Here is a 26,698-nt window from a genome sequence, read left to right on the forward strand (position 1 = left end):
AAAATAACATTATTTATAATAACAGACATTCATAAATATTAGAGAAATTATTAAATAATGGTTTACAATGTTATCACTGTTTTTTTCTGGGTGGAAAGATAGATGGCTTTTATATCTCTCTAATTTTTCACAATGAGCAGGTATTTCATAACAAATATATATTTTAATGTTACTGAAATATATCAGATCCATGGTATTAGAACTGTATTTCTTTAATGCCCTCTATGACCTGCCTATAATCATCTAATATAACACTATTATGGCATTAGTTTGGAAAGAGTCAATAAAATTCTATTGTTATTTTTTTTAACTTATTTGTAAGCTATCCTAAATCTGCTTCATTGCTTGGTTTTTAAGTGTCTCTCCTTCAAGGTACTTAGTAATTACAAAGGGAAAATAACAACTTCACACTAGAGAAACCACCTTAACCAAGTGATAAAGATTAACGTCACCAGAAATAAGATATAACATGGTGTGCCGTCTGTACGATATACGAAAATGAATGAAAGAATGTCTATAGAGTATACTGGCATCCCTTTCAATCTGAGTTTCCACAACCGTAAAGTTCCAGAAAGACAAGGTGATTTTCCTGAATTTTTAGAGCTAGTTTGTGGGCACAGCCTACAAATCATGATTCCTGACCAGGTGCTATCTTTACCTTATCATTAATAGTGCAGTCAGCCCTCTGTATTTACGAGTTCCATCAGCCTTAGATTCAACCAACCCACAGATTAAAATATTTGAAAAAAATGAATAAATAAATAAAAATATTACAATAAATGCAAAATTTAAAAATACAGTATAACAACTATTTATGCAGCACTTAGATTGTATTAGGTATTGTAAGTAATCTAGAGATGATTTAAAGTATATGGGAAGATGTGTGTAGGTTATATGCAAATACTATGCCATTTTATCTGATACTTGAACATCCTTAGATATTGGTAAGGTGGAGGGAGAGGATGGGAGGATGATCCCGAAACTAATCCCTTGTGGATATGGAGGGACGACTGTATGTGCTTTGTACCCATACACATACCTATGTAGTTAAATATATTCCAATAAGAAAGCAATAGCTATGCACTTGCTTGAAGTGGTGAGTGAAAGAGGGATGGCCTGGATGAGGAAGAACAGATAGACGGGTGAGAAAGAGGATGAGCAACAAGGTTACTAAGAGATTTTAGTTACGTGCTTAAAGGCCTTTTCATTATTATCATTAAGTTCTATTTTTATTTTAATCTTTTCAGCTATTTTAGAATTATTCTGTTCTCTCCTCACTCAATAACATCTGATTCTTTGATTATTTTTCTTCTTAGAAACCTTGTAAAATCCTTGTGGTAAGCCTTGTTATCCTTTTTATACTTGAGGACCCTTTCCCCCCCTTGTAAGAAGAGAAAGAGAACTTATGTCCATATTAGAAAATACCTAGTAATTGTTAACTCTCAAATTTTGATCAAATTATGGCTCAATATTAAACTCAATGTAAATACTTTACTAAAATATCTACAGGACTTTCTACTTTTCAAAATAATTCATAGCAATTTTACTTCATTTAATCTGCATTTGATAAAAGAATAAACTAAGACTCAAAAAAAAAAAAAAAAAAAACACCCTGCTACGTAATTGTAGAGCCAGATCTAAAAATCTGTGTCTTCTAATGGAAAATTAAGAGTTCATTCACTGTTAATTGCAATAGGTTATAATTACTTATTGTTAAATCTATTGTACATACATGTATTTTTAAATTGCTATTAATAGGGAGAAGAAAAGGCAAGATGAAAATTCTCAAAAGAATCCAGAAAAAGGCATGTTTCAAAGTGCTCATATTCTTCTGGATGAAGAAAAAATGGCAAAGGAAAGAAAAAGGAAACTGAAAGAGTTATTAATCCAGACTTTCAAGGAAAATCACCAGGTGGGAATTATACTGTCTTTTCCTTCAGCATTCTGTAGTATAAATGACAAGGAGCTCCATCAGAGATGGAATAAAGTAAACACAGAGCCCAACTGAGCCTCATCACAAATACCACATTCGCCCACAGCATTTGTTCTGTGCTACCCAGCGGACCTGGTACGCAGGGCAGTGCCCCATTCCCCTGTTGTGGGGCTATTCTTTGTGTACTCAGGTGGCGTCCTGGGAAGTTGGGGGGTAAATTTAGGACTTCTTCCTAAATTGCTCTCCTTAGAATAGCATTTAACTACCAAGGTATCTCTGGTAATTTTTAAAAGCCTGGCTTCCACTTTGACAGTCTTAAGGACTGGATTATTTAGAACATACAAGAACTGGTTACTTGCCTTTTGGTAGCTCAAATTCTAAAGCAATGATGTAGTCATGTCTTTTCTTTTTAATAGTCTACATTTTATTTTACTCTTTCTCTTTTTTTTTTTTTTTTTTTTGCTTTCTCTTTTTGTAAAAATAGCTGTCCAGTTTTTTATTGACAAATGAGTATCCTTCTCAGGCTACTTGAACAGTTTTTTCAGAGAAGTGGGATTGATAAAAGTATGAATTTATGTCTTATAACATTTCAGGTAAAAGGAATTATTTGGCAGATTTGTAAATGAGAAGTTTGGAAAAGAAAAGATAAATATATATAATATAATTTATGTCTCCTACAACACCTTCCCCAGGACTTTAGGCATTGCTGAAATTCAGTGAAAGATAATGGAATGAATATGTGAACGGACAGATTTAACAAGCGAAAAGAGAATGTTAGGGAGATGTTGAGGAGCTTGATAAATGTAGGGATAGACTTTTAAAAGCCCTGGAAATCAGTAACTGGAATTTGAATGTGATGTGAATCACTAAGATATGAGGAAAAAAGTAAAATACTCAAAGCAATTTTTTAAAAAAGATAGACAAATCTGATGGCATCTTTGACTGATAGGCAGGAAGTCATAATTATTCAGATATTAAACAACAAAAAATTGGTCAAAGTTTTGGCTTCAGGAATAAAGAGGGAAATGTGGTAGGAAGAAATGTTAAGAGTTGGGATTAACATTTTGAGAAAGATTGGCAAAGACTGTTAGATTCTGCAGTCTTCATGAGGCAGATGGAGTTAGTGTGTTCTCCTATAATAGCAGTTCAGATTTCTAAGAGAAAATAGGAAGAGAAATAAGTATTCAAGGAGCCATCTTGAGAAGGCATAAGGAAAAAGTGCCATGATACATTACCCAACCAATGAGAGACAAGTAAGACATGTAGTCCCTGAAAAAATAATTTTTATGTTGTATTGAAGTTCACTGTATAATAAGAAATCACAGGGTTTAGATGGAACTGCTAGATATAAATGTTAGACACATATGCAGAGATTTACAAAATTAATGACACATCTAAAACAGATTAGTTGATTTTAAAAGGAGCAGTTAGTATATTTCAAAAGGGGAAATGAGAGATTCTGAATAAATTATCTCCACTTTGCCACAGATTCTGCTTGATTTGTACCTATGCCTTATTATTTTTAAGTTTTTATTTTGAAATAATTTTTGGCGTACAGAAAAGTTGTAAAAATAGTGCAGAGAGTTCCTGATAACCTTCACCCTGCTTTTCCCTATATGTAAACATAGTATAATTCTCAAAACTAGGAAATTAACATTGGTTCAGTACCATTAAATACCATTACCTAAATATAGACCCTATTAGAATATGACCAGTTTTTCCACTGATGTTCTTTTTCTGCTCCAGGACTCAATCTATAATTATCTGTTGCATTTAGTTATTATGTCTCCTTAGTCTCCTCCAGTCTGTGACAGTTCTCAGTCTTTCTTTGTCTTTTATGACCTTGATATTTTTTAAGAGAACCAGTCAGGTATTCTGTAGAATGTCTCTCAATTTGCATTTTCTCCTATTTTCTTCTTCTTAAGTTTAGATTATGCATTTTTGGTAAGAATATTCTAAGAAGTGATACTGTGCCTTTCTCAGTATATCATATCAGGGAGTACATAATTGTTGATGTTAACCTGATGACTTTGTTAAGGTTGTGTCTTCTGGGTTTCTCCATTGTAAAATTTTTCATTGTACAACTGTAAATTTTTTATTGTACTATTTTTTCTTTTATAATTAGTAAATTATAAATAAAAAGTATCTTGCAGGAGATACTGTGAAACTTTGTAGATATCCTGTTTCTCCTTAAACTTTCACCCATGAATTTCAGCATCCATTGGTAGATCTTCCCTGCAACAGTTATTAATGTGGTATTTGTCTAATGGTGATTTTGTATTTCCCTCATTTCTTCTACATTTACTAATTGAAATTCTTCTAGAAGGAAGAACTGTCCCTTCTCCCCTACTTAGTTATTTATGCAATTATTTATTTTATTCTGTGTTGGCTCATTTTTTTTTTATTCTGTGGGTTATAATCTAATATTATTGTTATTTACTTTATTCAAATTGTTCCAACTTTGGCCATTGAGAAATCTTTTAGGTTAGCTCCTTTGCCCTTTCAACATGCTTCCATCTTTTCTGGCACCACCGATGCTCTAGGTTTATCATGCATTTTTCCTGCCCTAGTCCTGTAATCAACAAGTTCTGCATGGAACCATGTTTTCTTTTATTGGAGAATGGTCTTTAGAAACTAAGATCTGGGTACTACGTGTGCTCACTGCTATGGGTTGTCATTGTTTTAAGCCCTCTCAGCAGACTGAGCTAGGAAATATACATGTGTATACCAACCCATGCATACACACACGTTATATTTATTTCTGTTTGTCTAAATCTACAAATTTATATTCATACCTCCAATTCCAGTACAACAACACAGAGGTCATGTTATACTTCCCCTTTTCTGTAATTGTAACTTACTTCTGTATCTGTGTGTGTGTGTATATACACATATATAAAATAATTGCAAATTCATGATATTTCAATGCTAATTCAGTACCATAGGTTTCAGTGTAGGCTTTCCCTTTTACTCATTTGTAACTTCTCTAACAATGAGAAACCTGGCTCTCATTATCTACATTATATTTACTTATTACTTTAATCCTAGTATACTATAAAAGTAGGTTCAGAATTCCTAATAACCCTTACACTATGAAAGCAAGTGTACTAACTAGAGCACAGTATTTATACAGTTATTTTTGTTTTTAACCTCATAGTATTCAGTCAAAATATCGTTTTCCAAAGTTACTTAGGTTAGTTCTTCCCCTTCCCCTTCAGTGTGACTGTTATTTATTTGTAATATGGCTAGTGAATCTCTAATTTAGATTTCCCCAGTGTAGGTAGGTATAACTGAAACGTGGTAAAAATCCACATACCAGACTTTTACATAGATTTGGCTGGAGACAGGACCATCTTCTGGTAAATGCCACAGGAGTAGGCAGGCCCTCTGGGCTCATTATCTTGGTCCCAGTCCACAATCCCAGGAACCTGAAGAGTTGCCCTTGGGTAATGAAACTTCAATACTCAGCAGCCTAGATATGACCATGGGATGAAAAGGAGGAAAATGCCTAGCTGATTTGCAGTGAGCTCCAGAAAACTGGGAGCTCCTGTCAGCACCCTTAAAATGGTTCACAGGCACACATCCAACAGAAATAGCTGTACTGAATATTTGTAGGAAGACTTTAAAGAATCTATTTCTAGGAGTCTCTCAAGTTCAGGTTTCTTTAATTTCTGTAATTCTTTGGGCTTTGACTCTGGATTTTATTTGTTTCCCCAAACAATCTCTTAACATCTCATTTGGGCCACATTATTTAATAGGAGACTTTCTGAAAGAAACAGTGCAGGCTCTCTTATCAAAACACAGGCATGGATGCAGCACTATTCATGCATCTTTCCTATGCATTTCATTGCCAGGTATCTTTGTTTTATCAAAACATCTGTTTTTGTATAGAAACTTTCTACTTCCAGCCTATCCTATTTTCTCTTTGATCTTGCAGTGAAATCTCTTGGGGAGATTTAACAATCCAAATGTCACTGCTAATTAGCAGGAACAACAAGGGACTAACTATGAAATTCTTGTACTTGGAACATGGCCTTCTTAATTCTCACCCCATTCTGAAATACATTTTTGTTTACTTAATAAGATTAGAAACTCTATGATCTTTCCTGCTTGTGAAAGTTGAGTAGAACAGTGGAAAATGGGGTGACACTAATCAAAATCTTAATTCTCTGGGGGAAGGTTTTGGTTTGCTTATTTAGTTGGGTTTTTCTGTTAGAAAATAAAATAATAATGACCCAAAGAAATCATTGTTAATGCTATGTTTATGACATAGCTAGCGCCTTCCAAAAGTTCACTCCAAACTAAACCAAGAAAAGATGGAGATATATAGAAAAGAATCCTGGACTTTTTTCTGACAGGGTAATGAAAACTAGTTAAGTACCTCATGATTCCTTTCCAAAGATCTTAGGTTTCTCAGGACTGCCTACACACCGGTGAAGCAGCACAGTTTCTGAGCTGACACATAGCAACCATCCTCTCAGCAACGTTGTCTTATGTTTGCAGAGGGAAATGAAGGAAAAGCCTCTGCAAATAAAACCGCAAAGAAAGAGGAACGCCAGCACACACACTGGGATTCCTGTAACTCTCACCTCTAGGTTTATTGCCAAGGGCAATGTTTGGTATATATTATAGGAAGAGTTTGAAGCATTATTATAGATGAGTATTACCTTATATAGCCAACTCTATAGAAATTTTCCAACTAAAATTTTATCAGTTTGGGTAAGTTTTGTTTAATTTGTTGTTATGTTCTTTCTTCCCTCCCTCACTCTATGAGGAAACCAGACTTCTCATTCTCACAGAGGGGACAGTGAAGGCTAATTTACCAAAATGGTGAGCTGGTGTTTTGCTTTTCAAAGTGCAATGAAGGGGAGCAATAATCAGCCACAATGTATATCGACAAAATAAAATTAAAAAAAAAAAAAAAAAAAAGTGCCGTGAAGCCTTTTTTGACCCCAGAGATTCCTATTCTTAAATATATGATTATTTTTTGCTTTTAAAAAAATGTACCGATTAAATTATGCTTCTAAAATATTAAGAAAAGAGCCTTGGCATAAATGAAGCTCATTCTCTTGAAATTTTAGAGTAGAAAGTCTTTTACCCTAAACACTAGACATTTCAGGTGAATATTTACAAGCATCTTGAGAGCCATGAATGTGAGGAACAAATGACATTACATCATTGTCTTACTGTCAGATTATCCTGGAGTTGAATCTTGCGTTTGTCTGATATGTTCTGAGGTAAGCCGTGTTCCTGGCATAGTTTGCATGTGTGTGGCCAGAGGTAGAGAAGGGTGGACAGGGAGTAGGAATTGGTGGAGGAAGGGAAAGAAGGTCTCACAGGGAAATAAAGAGGAAAGGAAAGAGGAGATGAGGGGGAAAAGCAGGTGTACCTTCCCTAAAGCATGAGATCTTGAGAACTGGGCCAGGCCATGTTGGGAAAGGAGCCCTAGGCTAATGAGTAGCCAGGTTATAGGCTATATTATGAGTCATTCTTTTTTAAGAGAGCCCAGAGAGTTTTATTGGTTAAGAATTTACTGTATGGCAAGGCTAAGCAATTGCTTCCTGAAATTTTCCTACTTCTGGAGTGAAACAGAGTAACTTTTAAATAATTGCAGCAGCATTACGGATTGAAACTTCTAAGCTGATTTAAGAAAAATTTACAAAACGTCCTTATGTTAGTGATACATATTGACACACTTATGGGTAAAATGACATAATGTCTGATGATATCTGGGATTTATTTTTAAATACTCCAGGAAAAAAAAAGTTGGTGGGGGAGAGAGGAAACAAGATTGCCAAAATGTTGATGATTTTTGAAGCTGGGTGAAGGTTTATTCTTCTGTTATACTTTTGTATAACAAAAGTATATGTTTTGTGTATGTTTGTTAAATTTCTGTAAAGGGTTTTTTTTTTTTTAAGCTTAAAAAAAGGAGAAAAAATTTAAATACAGAAGTAAAATGAGCATCACATCTTCCAGGATGTAACAAAATAGTTTTTTGTCTACAGCCAATGGAAGCATTTTGTATAGCAGTGGTTATCAAAGTTTAGGCCTCTATGCTTTTCCATGGAACTCAACACCAAGTCTAGGTCTTAGCACTGTGTTCTGGGAACTGAATATATTTCTTCTAATGTAATTACTTACAGGAATATATATGTTTGCGGGGTGAGGAGATGCCCTGATTTTTTCTCTTCTCTTTGGGGCAAACTTAGAAAAATCAGGAACCGGGGGGGGGGGGGGTGAAAGGGTACTGATTCTCCATTTCAAAATTCAGTGTTGCTGCTTCCCACTGGAGATTTATTTAGCCATGATAAAGATCCTCCACTCCCCAACCCACAGACACTTGTAGTGTCTGTGGGGTCTTTTATTTGGCTACAGTGGTCCCCAAAAGGAAAAAAGAAGTTGGAGATTGCTTCCTTTTGTAGTAATAGGGTGTCTGTTCATTTTGGCCTAGGAGCAGTAAGGAATCACTTGAGAGCCTTACGGGAGTGTAGCTTTCTTCCTGACTTTGGAGCCCTGGCCAACTCCTCTAGATCACTGGTTGCACCGTGGTTAGTTCTATTTGACAAAAATAAATTGTGAACTTGTTGACATTTTTGTCCTCTTTACAATTCATTGTTTATTTTTCCATGATGGAGAATTTTGATGCAATTATCACTGAGCTTTCTGACAAAAGGGAAATAACTGGAATTTTGATGAGTTATGCACATCATTAATCAGAATAAGCATTGTAATTCTGACAGGGTTAGAATTACAATGAAGATTAGATAGCAAATTGCTGTTCCACCTAACGTCAATCATTACCAATGACAGCAGTGTGATTACACTTCAGGAAAGAGCTTTTCCTGCCAACAGAATGAGGGCACCTCCAGTGCAGGTAATAAATTTAGCAGGGCAAGCTGTCATTTGTTCTCTTGAGTGGAATTCTTAACAACAAAATGATGTCTTGTGGAAGATTTTGAGGGGAGGAAAGCATTTCACTTAAAAACTTTCTAAATTTCACATTGTAGTATTTTATTTTAAAAATTATTACAGTTATGTACTTAGAAACAGTTCTAACCACAGTGATTTTCTGTATTTTATTTACCTGAATGAAGCCTTAATTATCACTACAGCAATGATAGAGATGCATTCTATATTTGAAAAGAACACATGACTGTTTGAAAATCTATCAGAAATAAAAAACATGATACAGAAATGAATGAACTAGAAATGAAATGGAGGGAGGTCAGACTAGTTACCTGGCTAGTTAAAACTTTAAGTTCTCCAGGCTTAAACAGAATGTATTCCTCTTCCAACCTAGTTATTATGTTAAATAATAGTTCTTGTTTCAAAGAGAGAGGGGATAGAGCACTATTGTGGTTCCAGGGTGTAGAAATTAAGAGGAGAAGCCGGCCTAGGAGCAGCAGGGAGTTAGCTGTGGGGGAGGGAGGATTAGAAAGAATAAATAGATTATGTCTATGGAAGAATGCCACTTCTCATCCCTTCCAAATAAAAATAGACGGCTAGCATCTTCTTCCAGAGAAGATGGGACTGAGAGTATATTACTTTCCCAAATATTTTCTTCCAAGCACATTTATGGGACTGTTTATCTGAATAATGAAATGTTTGCGATGAATCAAGAATAACTAAGCAGCTATTCTTGATTCATACTTAATTTTTTAATTTAAATTTTAATGAAATTGCTTTTTTGAGTGTGCAGGAAAAAAACCACTAGCAAGTCAAATTCAAGAAAGCAGTTGCTGTATGTGTGTCACTTTGCTGCTGTTAACTTCTGTGACTTATAGACCTTTGAAATCATTTTGCTCTTGAAGTCTCAACTTAGGTATTTTTAAAGAAATATATTGACTATCGTGTTTATAAATTCGTTTCCCCTTCTTAATTTATATATGTTCCTAACCAGTGCTTTTCTACCACGTAAGTTATGTATAGAGTTTTCTTTCATTATATTTTATTTAATTAATTAATTTATTTATTTTGGTGGCTGGCCAGTACAGGGATCTGAACCCTTAACCTTGATGTTACAACACCACACTCTAGCCAATTGATTTCTTTCATCTGAAAAGAAGCAAAGAATTTGCTCCTTCTTTTTAAGAGAGATGTTTTTTGCCTATGAGAGTCATCAGGATGTCGGAATGTTTCCATTTTACCCTTAGGAGTACCATTAACTCTTCACTTTGTGAAGTTAGTCATTAAACCTTTCTCTACTTGAAGTTTTAGCTTGGTGAGGTAAAAATAACAATAACAATATCTACAATTTCTATTTTGTAATCATGGCCTAAGAATTAATAAAATAGTGCATGTAAGGTGCTTTGAACTTTGCAGAGAAAAGGAATGCAGAAATCCAAGAACACTATTAATAGTGTTCTCATTGTCAAGGTGGATTATGGTTGTGCTATTTCATTACTAAAAATATTCCAGGAGTTAAAATTAGAGATAGCTATGCATAGACTACTTCACCAATTTGTTCAAAAGGAATCTCTGAAATAAATCTGGTAAAGAGACACAGGATATTTTCTTTTGACTGTGCCATACAAGTTAACACCATTTATTTCATGCTGTATTTTGTGGGATAAACAAATAATAATGCAAAAAGCATAAACCCTCAACCTGGCAGCCGTGTGTCTTCTCCTTGTATGACCGAAGGCATATCCTACGTTCAGCAAATCTTTACTCCCTCCCTTCCTTCCTTCCTATTTTTCTTCCTTCCAAGGGATCCAAGGCGAAGGTCTGGGAAATGTGCCCTCATCAGACGTAATGGAAAGGAAACAGGGCTTTTTTAAGTTTGCAGTGTTTTCTCCTAATAAGAAATTATAATAAAGAATATTGTATAGTTTGTGTAAACAGGAACATAACTGATATCCTGTGTAGAAAACATTTCTTGCCAAATGGACTATTTCTGAGAATTCTAGCATATGCTTCTTTATGTTATTGGTCTTTTTATTTATATATCCTCTCTCCCTAGAATATCTCAGAGGTAGAGACTATGTCTTGGACAATTTTTTTCAGAGTTCCCAAATTCAAGCAAAAGTGGGGGGTTGCTTAGTAAATGTTGAAATAGTGAAAATTAAGTATTTTTACAGAAAAAGAACCAGCAAACAGGGCTGACTCTGGCAAGGCTGCCAAGTCCTTGAAGCTGGTCGTCAGGCATCCCTTGTTACTTCCCATGAAGTCACTTCCTATGAGGTTGCTTTCTATTTTAGCACTCCCCATACTCAGTGCCACTCTCAGATTTGTCATTCCCATTTATGGGACCTAGTCCCTTTTCTCAGGAGGCTCGGAGTCTAGTGGAAATCAGTAAACCATTGATTATGATATAGTGTGATGAATGTTTTGACTGAAGAGAACATAGATTGCTCTGGGAACACAGCAGATAGGCACTTAACATTTGCAGAGAAGGGCTGGTAATAGGAGCACTTCCTGAGATAGGTGACTCCTAAAGTAGTCAGACAGAGAGAGGGCAGAAGAGAAGGACAGAGAAATTAGTATGAACAGAGATAGGAAAGCATGAAACAGTGTGATTGGTGTTAAGGCCAAGAGCTGAAAGAATTTGATCTAGAAGGAATGTAAAGTTTGCTGTAAAGATAGAAAATGTAGGAAAGGACTACATCTCAGCAATTTTCTTAGACCAAGGTCATGAGTAAAGTACTATTCTGGAGACATCCTTAGGGTCAGGAGACCTTGTCTAATTTGCTGTCAGATGTATATAGTGGAAGATTGCAGGCAGCCTGAACGTTAAGTCTCTCTCGGCCTGCTCACTAACACCCTAACATGGTCAATGGTAACCCTGCTGAAATTGTTGTTTTTAGCTGTCTTGTTCTCAGGGACCAGAAACCTTATTCCATCCTCATGGATCTCCCATGTTCACTTGTGTGGGACATCAGTGGTGTCAGTAACAGGAATGAATTAAATAGTTGGTATTTTAAGCTCCAAGACAGACTGGCAGGGGAGGCATGTTGGAAGGAGGTCTTTCGAGCCTCTCAAACAAGCCCCTTAGTTCATGTTTTAAATGTGACTTGTTTTTCCAGCTCCCCATAGGACTGGTACCTTCCAATGAGAATTAAGTATTTTAGTTTAAGCTATGAGGCTGAGAATGCCTCAGATGCGTAAGTTGAATATTTCTCATCACTATTAACATAAAGGAATTATGCTTTGTCTGTTTCCTTCCATCATGTTAGAAATTCCTAGATTTGTTAGAAAAAGGGTGAGGGGGAAATCTGAGGAGCAGGCTCTCAGTATTAGGTATGAGAAACACTAATGCTGATCAGTTGTGATTTTCCAAATGTTTCCACTGCAGTGTCAAAAACGGTATTTCTCTGCCTGGCACAAGCTGATTCTTGATCATAGGATTAAACTGGGGAAAGCTGGGACCCTGTCCGACTGGAAGTTGCAGCTGAAGGTTCTGAGAGCCTGGAGAGACTACACACGATCCCAGAAGTTGGAACGGGAGACTCAAGCATTGGAAGATGATCTTAGGGAAGAAAACAGGTACTATTTATTTGTACCATGAGAAGATTTAAAATATGTCTATCTAAGACATCTTCCTCCTGAAGAGTCCAGAAATAAACTCTGAAAGTGCTATTCACTGGAATCATCTTATCCACTTATAAAGTATAGTAATCATGATTGTGTTACATTTCAAACTAGAAAAATTTAACTGAAAATTATAAGCCTACAAAATTATTTGATTAAAATATACCAATGTACATGATTTTTCTTTCTTTAAAGGAAGCAAGTATTAGGCCTTTCCCTTGCCGCCTTGTGTAGTAGCACTGAACCTTGGACCATCTTATAATTCAAAAGAGGGAGTTTGGTTTATATACCAATAATTCTTATTGTTAGAAAACACTGTCTGCACATAGAATGTTGATTAAGGATGCAGGGAACATCCATCTGGGAGGGCCAACCTGCCGAGAGTAATTCCTCCCACTCTGTCATCTTTTGTTCCTCACCTTATTTAGAAGTTTTTGATACCTCTTTATCAGCTCCTTCTTATGTTTGTGAATTACACACAATTTGTCTTCAAATGAAGCTTTCTTTGTTCCATCATCTTAAAATTAAATACATTTTCTTCTCATGTCTGAGTTTGACTTTACATTCCTGAATCAAAATCATAGATGTAGAAGGAACCATTTGTTTATTTGAGGAGCTGGGGAGAATTCTTGTTTTATATATAATTACTTCTCTACTGGCAACTCTGTCATTCATTCAGGATGAAAAATTGAGTGAATGGTACATGGAAGTATTGTTACATAGAAGGGCATGGTACCCCCTGGAGCTGTGCAATTTTGTGACAGCATCAGGCTCTGGGGAGGATGTGTAGGAGTCTGGTACATGGTCCCTTGTCCTCAAAGAACTCAAGTTCATCAAATTCTGAAAGACTTTGAATGCCAGGACAAGGAGTTTAGGTATTCTTTGGTCAATGAGGTGAATTCTTGTAGATTTTTAAGCAGGAGAGTGACCTAGTCAATTTCCCTTTCCTACAATATACTGGGTGAAATCTTCAGTTTTAAAAAAAAAGATGTCAACATAGAAAACTCATAATTTGTTTCCAAAATCTCAGGACCTAGTGATTGATAGGGGAATTGGATGACAGTTTACTGAAAAAGGAATGGCTGGCAGGATTTGTTGGATAAAGAAGGGAAACAGGAGTTGTTATAACGTGGAAGCAATGTGAGTGAGGGCATAACTTGAGTGGAAACTGAGGTGCTGAAGTTAAAAGCAGCCTGTGAGATTTACATGCTAGAAGACACTTACAAAAGAAAAATCTGGAGAATTTAAGATTCCATTCCAATTAAACTGTTTAAATATAAAAGCACTAAATGGGGATTTCATAATAGCATGATGTGCCAATTTTTTTTTAAAATCTTCTGAAAAGATCTCAGAACTTTTTTGCGTCATATCTGTGAATTATTTTCAGGTGTCTATTTTTAAATGTTCAGAAGGGATACTAAATTTTTTTAAACTGAGTTAGGAAATATTTAACTTATAATAATTTTTTACTACAAAAAATTAGAACAAAACAATCGTACAGCAGAAAGACACCTCAAGAATCATCTGATCCAGCCCCTCGTTTTACAGATAATAAAAGTAAGTCCTAAAGACAATAAATGACTCTGTCAAGGTCACAAAGCTAGTCCAGGACCAGAGCCTTCTTTTTGATTCTGAGTCAGATACTTTTCCCTATACTATACCACTTTTCTGTTAAATAGCATTTAAGTAACAGTTCCCTAAAACAGCCATGTTTTTCAGTTATTTTGCAATTTATCTTAGACTGTTGCAGATGAAAAATAAGAGTAGTAATTAACAAATGGCAGGTTGTGCTAGAAACATGAGAAAAGAGCTATTAGGCACAAACTTTCCTTTGTGCTGCTTTCCTACAAATCCCTGGCTCTCCACATGTTGTACTTTGTTCTAGAGATTGTTTTAGGAAATTTAAGTTGGGTGATTCTGTTCAAAAGAGTAGCTACTACAAGCAGAAACCAAGAAGTGTCAAGGGACTGAGGATGTCAGGAGAACCCCAGGATCCTCTTCATTGTGCTCATCGGGTTTCTCCCAGTGGAGAATGCATATTTGTTGAATAACAAGTGAGTCAGTGAATGAATGAAGAGCTCAGTTGCTTCCCCTTCTGTAATTTAACTTGATAGGGTTTTCAGGAATTCTTTCTAAATCGTGAGCTCAAGGGATAGAAGAGAGCATTTATTATAATGGGTTACTCATTATAGAGATTTAACTCTTTACCAGATTGACAAAACACAGGTGATTCTCTGGCTCATCCACCGGAATGTTGAAATCGTTTGTTGTATCTATTGTTCAGATGTGAGCTGTGTCTCCCCATCCCCCAGCTCCTGTTCCCATGTTTGTTTTTGCCACCTGAAGTTTCCCTTCACTGGCCCATTCCCCACGTAGGGCCCAGTTTTGTGGGCTTTTTTCTTTCCCTTCTTTTCTTTCTGTTCTTCCCACTTTCTCTCTGGAGCAACAACAAATCTCTCACTTCTTATTATTCCTAATTTAACAACCATCTTTTCTTATTGAGCCTGTACTCAGAGTCTCACCTCCCTCCAAGGGTTCATCTGTTTATTTCTTCTAAAAATGCATCTTGCTTTCCCTAATAGGAATTGTGGTCACTCAATTTTTGTCCATCTCTTTTCTTTTCTTTTTTTTTTTTTTTTGTTTAGATTCCTTTATTTATTTTTTTTTTTTTTAATTTTATTTTGTCGATATACATTGTAGCTGATTAATGCTCCCCATCACCAAAACCTTCTCTTTTCTTTTAAAAGTAGAAAGGTAATGGTATTATAAAATTTTAATGCACTATCATAACAATTCCAAAATTAACAAATATTTCCAAACCCTGAGGATTCACTTAATTAATGCAGCAAAATTCTAGTACACACACTGAGTTAGACCCTTTGATATGGTGATATTGAAATTTGAACTGTATTTTCAATTTCCTAAGTATAATTACTTTTGAAAGTTGGTTCCAGGTCTTCCATTCCTCCTCTCCCCCTTCCTCCCTGAATATACGGCCAACCCTAGACAAAATTGGGAAGAAGCAGGGTTTATTTTCAACATCTTCCACCAGCCCTGCCTGAGCCAATTCCCTGATATCTCAGTCCTTTCCTGGGAAGCACCTCTGCCCTTCCCTGTGTTAAGCTCCAACAGCATCTTCAGTCCTGCCCTCTCTTGCACCAGCTCTTTGGATCTTTTATCTCTTGCTTTTGTCCCTCAAGCCCCTCATACTTTATTACTGTAATCTTCAAGTTTATTTGAAGGAAACATATTTACTTTAACCAGCATTGTCTGGAAGCAGTGCCCAAAATGTAAGTGACAGGGATTTCAGGGTACTATGGCAGGCTGATGAAAAAACTGGCCCTTTGACATCCCTCAAACCATGTCATTCATTTGTTTGTTTATTCGTTCTACTTGATATAGTAAATTCAGCCAATCAGCTTTACTGATGCTTACTGTATACTATACTCTCCCCTAAGTACTGGGAGCTGGACGAAAGTATTAAACGTTCTTGCCTTCTATTTTTCAGTGTAAGTAGGGAAGTTAAAAATTGCTCCTAAATACTAAAAATAATTTCCACAAAAGGCACCATAAGGTAAAAACTTAGGAGTGGCACAGACTTGGCTATTATACATTATAGTCCCCTGAGGAGCTTTTTAAAAATAGGAATTCATGGGCCCCACCTTCTGAGAGAGAGGCAGAATGTGACAAAGTAGAAGAGACAACTTTTCAGTTTGGGGAAAAAGTGGTAAACCAGTACCTAGTCAGGCTGTGTGGGAACAGGTCAGAGTGAACCCACCTGGCTCACCTGGAGGTGGGGAGGGGAAGTGGGCCTGAATTGAAAGTAGACTGTCATATAGTCCCCATTTCCAGTACTCCTGATTTCAGCGTTCTTTCAGGCAATTGTTTGTGGAGTGTGTCTGTTAATGATGTTTGATCGTCTTTCTATCTGTACAGGCTGCATGACATCTGTAGCTAGCAAAGCTTCTCACATATCTATCAGAGAGGCAGGAGGACCAGACTTGCATTTCCTGGCTCACTTTAAAACTCTTTAAAGCAGAATTGTCTTGTCTTCCACTTTTTCCCTGAGGGGCTACCTGATACATTATTGAATGCATTTGCTTATTCATTCCTGTTCCTGCTGAACCTGTTCATCCCCAATGCACTGTTGAAGTCACTGCTATCTTTATGTTCTGCATCAGATTTCGGCACTCAGTCAGATCACTAGTATGTGGTTATTTATCATCTCATTCCCTTTTTAAAAAATCTAAGACACTTCTTAGACATGAGTACCTGGTAGTTTTGTCCTAAGGTAGTGTTATTAACTTACATGTGAATTTTATTCTACATTTTTAGGTTCTTTTTTTATTTAATCAGATTCTCAAGAAGAAAATCTTGTAAGATAGGCTGTATAGGGCTTTTCAATACCATTTTTGAGGATGAACCCACAGCTTAGAAACTTTCAGTCCTCATCCAGTGTCCCATGTCTAGTTAGTGTTCTTCTGACTTCTAGGTTCTAGAGATATACACCTCAAATGACACTTAGTTACTAAGTGTCATTTGAGGTGTTGATGGGCAGCATGGCTCATACTTAAATTCCTATTTAAATCTTTTGTATTTTATGTTCTAAGGTCTGCAGAGACAGCCTTTCTCTGCATGCAGTTACATTAAGTGTAATGACCAATTTGTATATTCTTGTTAGAAACTCCCTGATTTCAGCTTGCAATCATATTAGGACAGGTTGTTTTTCATAAGGAAGCTCTGTCCTTCATTTTATGATTATTTGGGAACTGTGTCTGAAACCATTTCTTTAGGTGAGCATCTGACTAAGGTTTTAAATTTTTTAAGTGATTTTTCACTTTCAGAAATAGTTGTATTTTTAGTGTCATCTTTTTTAAAGTGTATAAATTGGCTTACACAGAACATTGTCACTCTGCTGAAGTGAACTGCAAGGGAGCAAGAGTGGAACTAGCCTTATCTCTGGATTCCTAGCTTCTGTGCTTCTGCCTTTCTGCTTCAAGTCACAAGCACAGATATTTAACTGTATTTTCAAATCACTTACATGACCATTATAGACTGGGCCCTAAGCACTATAGTGAACACGCATTTTTTACTCACTTTCTTACTTTTGTGGTCTTGTTATATTTACAGAAATATTTTTCTCTTTGCCTTTCATAGTGTCCAAACAATCTCCTCCCTGACAGTAAAAAAAAACCCAGTACTGCGTTTGGCTATTTAAGCTGTAAAAACATGAAATTAACACATCAGGTAAATTTCACACTCCTTCCTGAGCAGATTGATGTAAATTGAATTTCACATTAATCAGACAGAGTAATGTACATCTTCTACCCTGTAGAAACTTATGATTTTTACTCATTTGAGTAAAGTGTTATAAGGTTTTTTGTTTGCTTCATTATTTCTACACTGATATTTTTGGAGCTTGCTCTTAACCTGTGTTGCTACCTGATTTATTATTCTTATTTCTTCTAAAATTTTTATTTCAAGCTTATTTGGTCTCATATTAGATACTTATTTTCATAAAAGTAAAATATTATATATAAATTTTTATTACCATCTATATATTATACTTCTATGACAAAAATCACTAGTCAGTCACAAGTGTTTACTGAGTACCTATCACCAATTATATATAATGAAATATGCTGTTGGCAGACCTGCTTATTTTTTAAAGAAATATAGCATAGATTAGAACAGAAATATCAGAGCATCTCTGGTAGAAAGAGTAAATATTGTTTGGTGAAACTTTTGTTTCAACCATACTGTATATACTTTTGTTATACACACACACACACACACACACAAATTTGTATACTGAGTCACAGTGTAATATTTTTTCTTATTGTAGGTGGCAGTCAAAAAAGGTTTATAAGTCACATAAGCATCTAAGAACTGTAGAAACTGACTTAAGAACTTTATGGTTTTCTTGATATGACCCCATAGAATTCTTGAGGAGAGTTAAGCTTTATAAATGTTTAACAGAAATGGATATGCAAACACTGTCATGGAGAACTTATGAGTCACCTTTAAAAGATAAAATCAAGTAGGTGTCTAAATAATTTTAGGTTTTAACACTTAGAACTGATGCCACATAAGTTCCAAGCTCACAGCTCACTTCTTCAGGGATAATAACCATCTACTTATAGATAGATCCCAGAGACCTCTATGCTTGAATTGACAACTGGCTGCCACCAAATTGTCTTCTAATGGAGATTCCTATTAGGAAGAGAATGTGGCTGGAACTGACACCTCTTCCCAAGTCCACTCAGTCATGTCCTGTAACACTTATAAAGTTTCTGTGAGTCAAAGGGAGCTTTTCCTTAGGAACGGCTGGATGACGAATGAGTCATGAGAGCAAGTGCCTTTGCCTTTCACTCGTATCTAGTGTTTCCCAAGTATCTTCACAAGGCAGTCATGCATTCAGTTCAAGAATTTGGTAAATAGGTCCTTCTCTTTGGCAATTGTTTTCCCGACCAAGTTCTTCTTTCACAAAATTCACCCTTATAGTTTTACTTTGATTTTGTAAGTCTTATACTTAATTATTGACAATTAAGTGGTATAATTTTGTCCTTTCCTTTCCTCCCAAACCTCTTTCTTAGGTATTCAAGCATAGCTGAATCTCTCTCGCCCTCGTGCATTCATCTTTTTAAAGTAGTTATTTATATACCTATTCTTTTTGCTCCTTTCCCTCCAAAAGCTGTCAGAAACTATTTTATTGTAATCAAAAAAATTAATATGTCTCTGTGACATGATAGAACAGAACAGAACAGTCACTCTTTCTTCTTGAAGGTGATTTCTTAAGGTGCTGACACCTTCAATGAGACTCTTTGTACTAGAGAATTTATAAAGTGATTCCACTTAGCTTAATATAAAAGGATAAGCTGGAGCTAAGATGGAGCATTTCTGGGACTCCTTTGGACCTGTGTTTCATTTATGTTATCAATTAATAAACTGTAAATGGTTTCTTTATTTTAATGGAAGTGCTTTGTGGCTTAGAAAACAGCAACTGGCCGCTGAGTATAACCGGAAACAAGTTCTCCGACACTGCTTTACAGAATGGCAGCAATGGCATGGTGCAGAGCTCATAAAGAGAGAGCTGGCTCTAACAAAGGAGGAAACGAGGAAGAAAATGGAGGAGCTGCTGAAGGCAGTATCACTAGGGAAGCTCAGTGCAAATGGGTCATCAGGCATCAGTCTACTTGAGGAGGCCACAGCCACAGTGGGTCCACCAGTAAGAAATGGAGAGGTACTCTGTTTTTCCTTTGGTCTTCCTATTTATTAAACACTTGCATTTGAGCTTTGTGCTTTTGTAGCCTGGGTATGTTAGCCATGACCAGATTGGTTTATCCAGGCTATCAAAAGATTAGAGCTGCCATAGTGCACAAAGATTACCTTTCAGGCAATGTTTATTTTCTTGAACTGAATCTTCTTATAATCACATATAAATGTTGGTATAGTTGGAAGTTGGTAGGGACATAATATGGAGAAGGTATTTAAACCAACTGAATGAAGGACTCCTTTAGAAACAGATAGATAAAGCAGTGTTTGTAACTCTTGAGCTCTTCTTATTTGGTCTTCAGATGTTTCCTTTCTAAATGAGCTTGTGACTTATAATAGGGGAATTTTTTAATTTTTATTTTTCTAATAAGAAAAGTCATACGTACTAGTTACAACAACTTACTAGGAGAAAATCACAGAGAAAAAAGAAAAATAACATGCAATTCCATCATCTGTAGATAACCACTAACAACATGTTCACGTATAGCCATTTAGTCTTTTCTCTATTCAGGCATATGCAAATTTGACTGTTTTAATATTTTACTCAGTTTTTAAATTTTCTTCAATCAGGTGACTGAGAATATCTAGTCTGCCATAATTCAGGAAAAGGAAGGCCATGTTTTGTTTTGTTTTTTCTTCTTAATGCTAATGTAATTATTCTGTTTTTCTAAAAAAAAAATTTTTTGCACCTTCACAATATAACAGGAGAATTTTCTATGTGACTACACATACTTCTGCAACAGTAGTTCTCAATTTAGGAGTATACCTTAGAATCAGCCCTACTAAGTCAGAATTTCTAGATGTGGGGCACCTGTACTTGTTCTTAAAGTTCCACAGGTGAACCTAACACATACCCTTGCTTAAGGACTACCATTCTGTGCCATAATTTTGCAATAGCTGCATGATGTTCTACAATGAACTATAAGCTAGAATCTGTTTAACTTCTCTATTGCTGGAACTTAAGTTGTTTCCATTTTGCCACTATTACAAACAATGCTTCAGGGAAAATTCTAGTACCTAAATCTTTGCATACATCCATGATGCTTTACATAGGATAAATAACTAAAAATATTTTCTATAATTCTATTTTCATGTTATTGCTTCAACATTTGCATTTCTTTGATTACTAAAGAGATTAAGCATTTTTTATATTGTGTGTGTGTATAATATATATGGATATAGAAAGATAGATATACATAGTGACCTATCTCTTTATGCCCTTTGTCCACTTTTCTATTTGATTGCATATCTATTTCTTATTTATAGGAGATCTTTATACTTTTAAGACTACTGATATTATTACATTTGTTGCAAACATTTTTTCTATTGTGTCTTTTGTCTTTTTTTGTTTGGTTATGGTGTTTTGTACTATACATAGTTGTTAATTTTTTATAAATTCAATCCTGTCAATTTTTTCTTTTATCATGGCACTTGTCATGTTTAAAAAGCCTTTTGGGGATGATCCTGTATCCCTTCACCTCTACCTCCATGTGATGCTGTTAAGTACTTAACTGAGACATGTGAAATTAAATTGGGCACTGGAGGGTTCTCAGCCTTGATTTTTACCCTGATTACTGCCAGCAAGTATGCTGATTTTAATTTAAGCTTAGTTTCGGCAAAGGGGGATCATGAGAATGCTTATTGGGACTTAGGTAACATTTTGGTCTCATCCCCTAGGCAATTTATCTACCTTTATGTCAGTTAGAGAATTCTGTTTCCCTTGAGACTCAGGAGAGAATTCTATCTTAAGAAATAGTTGTACGAAAGCTTTTACCTTACAAAGTTCCACTCTTGTTATCTTTAAATAAATCAGCAGAAAATATTTTCTACTTGGGCAAAACAGATAAATTACTATATATATATATATATATATATATAGACTCAAGAAGAAAAGCCTCCAAATCTCTGATATCAAGAATAAAATATTTTATGATGAAAGGATAATAACTATAAAAAATAGAGCAAATACAAATGGGCTGTATAGTAGACTCTGTTGGTTAATAAATAATCTTTTCCAGAGTGTAGAGTAAAACTTGAACAAATGAAAACATAAAATCTTTAGTTAGGTGCTCACTAATTACACAATCACATGAACTCATGTAGCAAGAACACACATTTATACCTTGAAATTTTTCAAAATTATCAGTTAGCTAATATGTGATTTTCTCTGATTAAGCCAGACTGTTCACTCCTGTTCCAAGTACAATCTGTACCATTAAGCTTTTCTTTCATTCTCTTATTTTCACCTTAAAAAGTTACCTTGATCCAAAAGAAATCTTGTTGCTGTTCTCAAAGCTTTTACACAGTGTTGCTGGGTTAATAACATGTCTTTACCCCAAAGTTTAAACGAGCTATGTAAAACATTTGCCTTGCTTGATGCTAAATTACGTAAGCAGGTATTCTCATGGATATAAATGTCCACTGACATTTCTGAAATAAAAAGCTTATTTTAAAAAGTCTTTAACATGTCAGGGTTTCTATATATCACATTTTAGCTGAGTCTGTAGAAAGAATTTTCATCATCACAAAAAATATTTTTGATACCTGAGGATGGCACCCTGTTAAAGCAAAAAGCTTCTGCTATTAGATAACTCACAGGGTTTTCCTCTTTACACCACTGCAGATGGCAGAATCAAAAACCAGTCAGACCTTAGACCATGGTATCAAACCATACTAGAAGAGACACTTTAACTTGAGATTATTTTGGCCAGGACAAGTTTTTCTGATTAAGAATTCTTGTTTCCCTTCCCTTCTGTATAGAACTTGTAATTGAGTATGATACTTTATTCTATTAAATGAGATTTATATGATAAAGTTTTGAAAATTATTAAGTCATATGCAAATAGAAAATATTATTAGATAACGCAAATATTTGCCCAGTGATCCTTGGCTTCCAAACACTTGCCACAAACAGATAGTTCAGGAATAGCTAGAGACTGTAAGCTAGGCTTTAAACCAGGCCTTGATGCTGAAATAAATAAATACATTGTACTGTGGCAAGTGATTAATTTACTAGTGGCAGGAGAGATATTGAAAGAACAGAGCTATTATTGATTTGTAAAGATATTCTTTAGTTTTCAGACATTCTTGAGAAAGAATATATCCTTTGCCACAAATTTTCCAAATCGGCAAAATTCAGAGTCAATTCATACATATTAAAATTTCCATAACATGTATTGGGAGTAATCTTGTCTAATTCACAAATGAACTGTCCAAATTAGAAATTTTTAAGAGAACATTTTCCCTATTGCAAATGCCCTGGCCATGGCAATGGTTCATACATCTGCTGCTGCTACTTTCCTTCCCAGTTTTCATGGTGAACAGCAGTGCACATTCTAAGAGTGGCTCACAGAACCTGAGCCAGTAGCGTCTGAGACAGCCAGCCCAAGAGCACTGAGCATCTCTAGCTGGGTACAGGGCAGTTGTGCCATTGAACAAAACAATGCTATCTAGGTGAATGTTGGATTTCATCAGCATAGTTCTTTAAATGGCTGTTCCTTCTTTCTCAGGTGACTGCTGTGCCCCCTTTGTGGGAAAAGCCTCCCTTGGGGAGCAATAGTTGTATACCCAGACTTCCACTAGGAAGAACAACAAAGGGCAACTTGCAGGATCCCCTTCAGAATACCCTTCTGAACACACCTGACAATAAGCAGCTCAAGACCCTGGATGCTGAGCCCTCCCAACAACCTGGCAGCAATGGGAAGTTTGGAACCACCAACCAGAAAGCAGAACCCATTTGCATGGGTCATTTCCACAACCGCCATGTCTTCCAGCAACAGCTGATTGAGAAGCAAAAGAAGAAACTTCAGGAACAGCAGAAAACAATTCTTGAGCTGAAGGAAAACCAGCGGCTGGCAGAGGCTCGGTGGGCAGCTGAGCATGCTACAGTAGTCACAGAAACACAGAGCCGCCTGTTGTCAAATCCCAGAGGAGAAGAGGAACCAAAAAGAACCTGCCAGATGACTCTGAAGTACGTCCATTGTATGAGAACACTCTATGGACTTGTTTTATGGGACTCTTCACTTTGGGGTAGAGAGCCTCCTGAACTTCTTTGCCCTGCTTGTAAATTCAATGCTCTTTTCCTTTTCGTGTGCACTCTCAAAGCAAAGAAGCCCCATATATTGTGACTGGTACATGACAGGTATAAATAGACATTTAAAGCAAGTGGCTGCCTCAGGATTCAGTTATACAGTTTGTGTTTGGGTTGTGGCTGCCTTTGTCGAAAGAGCTCTGTTATGATACCAGTAAAAGAGAAAAATGCGTACTTGCTTTAACTAGATTTCTGGGTTTCTGATTATGTTTAGTGCTGAGCAGCCAGGTCAGACAACATCAGGTCCATATGGAGCAGCCCCTGAGCTGCCTAGTTACCTAGCTTGAATTTTTAGGTGTTTGCAGTAAAATTAAACACCTTTGAGCCTGGAATAAGAGTCCAGATTTCTCAAAATTCATGTAAAATGATATTGGACATGCTTGAGACATATTCACTATGTGTGAGAAATGGTAGGATAAGAAGTGGTGATACCTATTGATTTGAAGCAATAGGATGGGAGTCAAAGTGCCTGACTCGCACTATAGAGTCAGGCCAATCACTCAACCTTTCCATACCTCATTACACCAGTTTATAGAGTAAGTAAAATAATATGTATTTATCTCAGAGAGTAAGAACTAAGTAAAGTTTGTAAAATGCGTTGAGTTCCCTCAGGTGAGAGGGCTTTGAAGGAAGCTGGTTGTTGGACTGAGTTGTTTTCCTTTTTTTTCCCCATCAGTTCACCTGTTGCTTCCCCTGGGACTGAAGTCAGTAGAAGTGACTCCCGAAATTCTCTTTCTGGACCCAGAAGGAACCCAAAGCAGCTGACGGCACCCCATCCCATACTGAAAGGCAGGGCTGTCTTGGTTGTAGCCCTGGTGGTGGGGATCTTCCCTCCTAGGGTAGAATACGCTGGGACTAAATCCTGGCAATTCTTAGCTTTTGATACTTGGCAAAAGCTGGTCAAAATTTAAGATGGGTTGACATGTGAGGAGTGGAGGGCACCAGAGAGTTCCACTACTTGTTCCTGTCCCTTTGCCAACCTTTTTGGCCTTCCCAGCCAACAACAAAAAACATTGCTGAAAGCTGTATTGTTTTTCTGCAACTTGAGATTTGGATTGTGGGGGGAAAAATAGGATAGTTACACAAATGAGAAAATTTTGAGTAGCTGCTAAGGCTAAACATTGATAAAGATCACCTACCACTGTATTTTGTTAATGTTAAAATGTTGATCAGTTTACAACAATCCAAGTCAAGTTATTATATCATTTTACAATGAGTTGTGCCTTGATGATAGGATTTCAGTAGTGAAATCTACATACCAGATGTTTTAATTTGATAACATTTTTTATGTCCATAGAAACCTTTATTTAACCTAAATAGCAATGCTATGAGAATAGAATCATTCCTAACAACCCACCTAGTGAATCTGTTAATTGTTCTTACTATACACTTAGTTACCCACTGCACGTGTTTGCATATGGTGGTCAGCACTTTGATAATTTTATTTTGGATGGTAAATTTGATTTTTTATTTGAGGCAAGATTACTGCCCTAACAAGAAGTGATAACATCTGAAGGACACTGTGCCTGCAGTCAATTTCTGTTAATGAAGAAAATGACAGTCCTTGCAATGACTATCTGCCAGGACAGCAGTTTATGCCATCTTTGCCCACTACTAAGGCTAACCAGGAAATGACCAGTGCAGTGTGATAATTTTTTTAAAAGTATTGTTTAATCAAGGGGTTAGCTATTTTAGAATCCCAGTCTGCTTTTCAAGTGTAGTAGTCTTTAATGATGAGATCTAGAAAAGATGGGGAAGGGCATATTCCCAGAGACTCTTCTTGTCAGGGCTCTCTTACTTTAATCCCCTAGTCTATTTCTGCCTTCTTAAAGACAATCTCATTCCCACCATCTGTGGGACCACCACTATTCTTTTGCAGCAAAGCAGACACTTAAATATCTGTAAGAAATAGCCTTGTGAGTTTTTTGTTTATTAATTGTTAAAACTTGGACTTAAATTCTCTTCTCTATAACACGCACAAGGAACTGAAATTAGCCATTGCCTGGCTTAGGTGAGCAGAACTGGATACTCCTTCCACCCATGCCCCACTTCCTTTGAAAGCCCCAACTGATTATAGAGTCCTGTTATCAGACCATCTTGCACATTTGTTTCTTTTGGATCGATATTTAATAAACTGTCAAGAACAAGAGTCTGACACTCAAATTAGTTCAGATGCCAGTCCTCCAAATGCTTAGTACAATTCCATTTTCTGCCCATCTGGATATCCAGGCCTTAAAACTATAATAAAATATATTCTTTGTGACCACAAACTTTTGTTTGTTGTTGTTAACATGTATAGACATATGTACAACTTAAGAAAGACTCACTTAATGAGATTTGAGGAATGATTCTATTCTTAAAGTATCTGTTAGATATAATTAAAGTTTTCTATACTCATCAAAGGTATAATCAAATTAAAGTGGTTTCTAGGTTTCACTCACTAAAAGTCTATCATCAAGGCACATTATTCTATTTAAACCAGTAAACAGTTATTCTAAAAAAAAATGTAAACAAAAACATAATTAATCTACAAATTGTTCATCATTGCTGAGCATCAGATTGTAGGTCTTTAACCTGTAGGGTATATATAAATTTTATATATCTATTTTTTTTTTTTTCTGAGATTGTTACCACTCAACTTGCAAGAAAATACTAACAAAACACTAAATTTTACTATGAAATGGAGACATTTCTTTTGCAGTGTTCCTCATATTTTTTATATTGGAATTCTGTTACTATTTTCTAGCCATGGAAGAGAGAGCGATTCAACGAGCTGAACGTAGGCGGATCTTGGCAGAGAGGAAGAAAAAACAAGAAGAAGAGAAATTGGTAATAAATTCAGAATGCAAACTGAGGCAAGAAAAAGGATT

At 36.0% G+C, this 26,698-nt stretch overlaps 1 protein-coding gene across 1 annotated transcript in view; it reads left to right on the forward strand.

Moving 5' to 3' along the window:
- The window catches only part of CCDC191 (coiled-coil domain containing 191), an 89,189-nt gene that overhangs the window by 21,411 nt on the left and 41,080 nt on the right, over positions 1-26,698 (forward strand). Inside the window, exons 7-12 of the mRNA XM_063111353.1 lie at positions 1,759-1,912; positions 12,228-12,418; positions 19,457-19,706; positions 23,248-23,708; positions 24,505-24,617; positions 26,575-26,657. Of these exons, the coding sequence (XP_062967423.1) occupies positions 1,759-1,912; positions 12,228-12,418; positions 19,457-19,706; positions 23,248-23,708; positions 24,505-24,617; positions 26,575-26,657 (1,252 nt within the window). The remainder of the gene's footprint in view (positions 1-1,758; positions 1,913-12,227; positions 12,419-19,456; positions 19,707-23,247; positions 23,709-24,504; positions 24,618-26,574; positions 26,658-26,698) is intronic.

Source organism: Cynocephalus volans, chromosome 1 (assembly GCF_027409185.1).
Source record: "Cynocephalus volans isolate mCynVol1 chromosome 1, mCynVol1.pri, whole genome shotgun sequence".
NCBI lineage: Eukaryota > Metazoa > Chordata > Mammalia > Dermoptera > Cynocephalidae > Cynocephalus > Cynocephalus volans.